The sequence below is a fragment of the Lolium rigidum genome, chromosome 6 (genome assembly GCF_022539505.1).
Source record: "Lolium rigidum isolate FL_2022 chromosome 6, APGP_CSIRO_Lrig_0.1, whole genome shotgun sequence".
In the NCBI taxonomy this organism is placed as follows: domain Eukaryota; kingdom Viridiplantae; phylum Streptophyta; class Magnoliopsida; order Poales; family Poaceae; genus Lolium; species Lolium rigidum.
In genome coordinates, this window is record NC_061513.1 from 159,219,444 (window position 1) to 159,223,435 (window position 3,992).

Here is a 3,992-nt window from a genome sequence, read left to right on the forward strand (position 1 = left end):
ACGGCGGGACGCCTATGCCGTTCACGGCCATCCTCCAGTCGCCGCTGCTTGGCAGGCACATGTCCGGCGGGACGGGATATCCCGCGCGGTACAGCGCCCACGCCTCCTTCACGGTGAGGCTTCTGCGGCCGAAGCCGTGCGCCGTTGCGATCTTGCGGGAGGATGACGACATTGGTTGGAACATCGAGGAGAAGATCTGGGAGCGGTGATGAGAAGATTTAGGAACGGCGAGAGATTGGGATGAACCGCATGGCCTCTTAATGTACAGCGGCGGCAGGCGAATCGGCAACGGGTCGTTGGACGCAATAACATCGGCGCGGACAGCAACGCGGCCATGCACGACGAGACGCGTCCCTGCGTCGCTTGGGAAAACTGGGACGCCGTTTAACGTCGCTTGACCAAAGGTAGGCGACGGGGTTTTAGGTTGAGCCGCTGACGCTTGTCGTCTCACTTTTCGTTATGTCCGGCGTGCCCGGAGCGTTCCCTGTGGTACTTGGACGGGCTCAGGGTGCGCCGGACAAAAAACGGGTTTAGAGAACACAGCTAGGGACTTTTTTTATGCGACGCTCCCAAATTCCTTTGGAAAACTGTTTGGAGTACCCGACTGAAGTTGCTCTAACACTTCACGGAAAACTGGTCAAATTCGCCGAATTATGCAGGAAATTTGGCATCCAACGACGTTTTTCTCTAAAAAACGCCAAACCCCGAGTGTCTACCGAGGAGACAACACGACAAGTTTTTCTCTAAATAGCCCCAGATTTCGGCCAGGGAGCTCCAACGGCTGAAGATGCTCTTATAATTTGAGCTGTTTGTAACACTTGACGGGAAATAGTTGGACTCCATAGACATTGAATAAAGAGCATCTCCAGTCGCGTCCCCCAAACCGTTCCCCAAACCGCGCCGGATCGAGTGTTTGGGGGACGTGTTTTGTTCGTGCCGCGTTTGGGGGACGTCGCTCCCCAGCCGCGTCCCCCAAACGCCGCCCCCAAATGAATATTTGTGCACGAAAATAAAGGTTTTCATTCAATTTTGATTATATATTACAAAGTTTGAATGAAAACGGCTAGATTTCATCTAAACCTAGACTACCGACCGCCCGGCGGCGCGTTCGACGGTCCCGCCCCGTCGTCGCCTCCCCTACGCCGCAGCTCCTCCTCGCGCGCGCCTCCTCTCCTTGCGTTCGGCGGTGGCCGGACGGTGCCGCTCCCGCCGATAGTCCTCCTCCGCCCTCCCCTCGCTGGGCCGCACGGAGGGAGAGCTCGACGGCGCGACGAATCCGCGCCTCTTCGCGGGCACGGGCGTCGTCCTGGAGCTTCTTCTCCGACTCGAAGGACTCGACGAGGGCGCGTTGCTGATCGGCCGTCTCGTCCGGGTGCGGGGCGTCGTCGTCGGACCAGTCGAACTCGTCGTCGTCGTCGTCGTCCTCCACCTCGGTCTCCTCCGCCTCGGCCTCCTCCTCCATTGGCGCCTCCTCCTCCACATCTGTTGGCGCCTCCATCATCGCCGCCGCAAACGCGTCGGCCGCCGCCAACCGCTCCGCCCGCCTCCCCATAGCGCCGTAAGCGCCGACTCCCGCCGTCGACGCTCCTCCGCCGTCGCCTGCTGCTGGAGCTCGATCGACTCACGCCGCCGGCGCTCGATCGAAGTCACGCCGTTCACGGAACAGCGCCGCCGCTCATCGCGCCGGCGGCGGCGCTCGTCGGCCCATCGCTGCTCCATCTCCTCCCGGTACCGGCGCCGTCGCGCCTCTTGTCCCGTCGAGGCGTCGAACGCTGCAACGGTGTCGCACCTGCCGCTCCGCCACGCTGCCGCCGCCGCGGCCTCCTCGGCTGCGGAGGCGAGGGCGGAGAACGCCGCTAGATCCGCCGCCTGCTGCGCCTCACGCCGCCGGCGGGCCTCCTCCTCGAGTGCCTCCTCGAGTGCCGCACGCCGCTGCCGGCTCGTCAATGGAGGAGACGGCGGTGGAGGAAGTGGCCATCGCCGAGGCGGTTCGCCATTGCCACCGGTGACGGAGGAGACGGGCTGTGGAGCGACGAGGGCTGTGTTTGTTGCCGGCGGGGTGTGGTGGCTACCATTGATGAGCCGGGAGACCTTTTATAGACGCCGGCGTCGGGAAGAAAGCGCGGGAACAGACGAGAAGAGGCGGGAAGATCGCGCGGAACGGGCGGTGGCGTGCGAACGCCGGCGACGCTCGGGAGGCTGCGCAGCACCGACGAGACGTCTCGCCCGCCCTCCGTCGCCATTAAGGCAAAGATGCCGCCGCGTGCGAATAACTTCCGTCGCGAGGTAGGCGACGGTTAGGTTAAAATTAACTGTGCCGCTGACGCGTCGGCCCCGCGCCTCCTCGCCTCGCTTTTCGTTGTGTCCGGCGTGCCCGGAGCGTCCCCTGTGGGACGGGGACGGGCTCGGGGCGCCGGACACCGTACAGGGGCGCGCCGGACAAAAAAGGGCTTTGAGGGACGCGGCTGGAACGCTTTTTTTATCCGGCGCGCCCCAAATCCCTTTGGGGACGCGACTGGAGATGCTCAAAGATTGCCCCAAGCGTGATATATATAGCCATCAAAATCATCATAAATTAAGGCACGGCGACGCACGAGAGTTGAGCCGACACTGTGCAGTGCGAGGGATGTCTGAATTCTACTACTGCTGCTGCCAATAATATAGTCCATCCATCGGCAGCAGTCAATCACAGACGCGCGAAAAAGCAAAAGCGCAGAAAAGAAACACCCATATTCAGATGGTAGAAAGACAAGAAGCAAAAAGGCAAAACTTGTACACTAAACAAGGCACCAAGAAAAATTCTTTACACACCGATCCGTCGTTTCACACTCGACGCGCTCACTGTTACCAACTCGCTCACTGTTACCAACTCGCTCATCACTTCACTGGCGACACGGCGGCAGCTACGGTGATGGCCTGAGCATCGTCTCCGGCGACGACCAGGCCGAAGGACTCCTCGCGGTGGAACCGCGTCTGCTGCTTGGCGATGAACGCCTCGACCGCCCTCCGGAACTCCCCCTCCTCGTCGTCGTCCTCCTCCGCGCCGCCCCATTCCTCCGGCACCGCCGAGGACGTCGACCGCCGCCGCCGCCGCCGCCCGTTCTCCGACTCCGACCGGCGCATATCCGGCGAGCCCGCCCTCCGCGTCCCGCCAGAGATTTTCTCCGACCGGCTCCGGCGCGGGGCGGCGGCGGCGCGCACCGTGGTCACGTGCACCGCCTGCTTGTCCTCGAACACCGCGTCCGGCCCGGACGCCGGGGCCGGCGAGTCGGCGGCCGACGGCAGCAGCAGCTGCGGGCCCGCGAAGGAGAGGAAGTGGTCCTGGTCGGAGGAAGGGGACGGGTCGCGGCGGGAGAAGAGGAAGAGGAGGAGCACGATGGCGTTGGCGATGAGGAAGACGGAGCGCGGGTGGAGGAGGAGCGCGGCGGCGACGCGGAGGGCGGAGGAGGCGGCGGCGGCGGCGTAGGGGAGGCGCGGGAAGGAGCGGGAGACGAGGAAGGCCAGTGCCAGGAGCTCCGCCGCGCGCACGACGCGCCAGGCGAGGCGGAGGCGCGCCGCGGCGGAAGACCGCTCTCCGGCGTCGGCGGCCATAGAAGAGAGTGGGGGACAGCAGCGGTTCTTTGAGCGAGCGCCGATTTTGATTCGGTTTGGAGGGAGAGGTGCAGGCAGGGGTTTGGAGTGGGGTGTGTGCAGAGCGAGTGGGTGTGTCTGTGTGTGTGTGGCAGTGGGTTTAGGGAAGCGTGAAGAGAGAGCCTGCGCGCTCTACTTGTACGAAAACCTCTGCGCTCCATAGGCTTATATAGCGAACCTTCCACAAATTTCAGATAGTTTTAAGGGAGCGGTGTTTTAGAACATGGGAGCATATGCTTCCTCTAGTTTGAATTTCATCTTATACATATTTTGAATTTCAAAAAAATTGAAACGAAAAATTCGCACGTACATCTTCACGTGCTACGCGCTCACAAAGTTATTTCATAAAAAACGAACTTGCC

The 3,992-nt window shown here is 62.1% G+C and overlaps 1 protein-coding gene across 1 annotated transcript; it reads right to left on the bottom strand.

The window, feature by feature from the left end:
* Window positions 1-2,877: 2,877 nt before the first annotated feature.
* On the bottom strand, window positions 2,878-3,591 carry LOC124663465. The gene has a single exon (XM_047201163.1). The coding sequence runs from the start codon at window positions 3,589-3,591 to the stop codon at window positions 2,878-2,880; it is 714 nt and encodes a 237-aa protein (XP_047057119.1).
* Window positions 3,592-3,992: the final 401 nt, after the last annotated feature.

Bases quoted from the DNA above. Each gene is read 5' to 3' on its own strand.
- LOC124663465 (XM_047201163.1), bottom strand. From the start codon at position 3,591: ATGGCCGCCGACGCCGGAGAGCGGTCTTCCGCCGCGGCGCGCCTCCGC.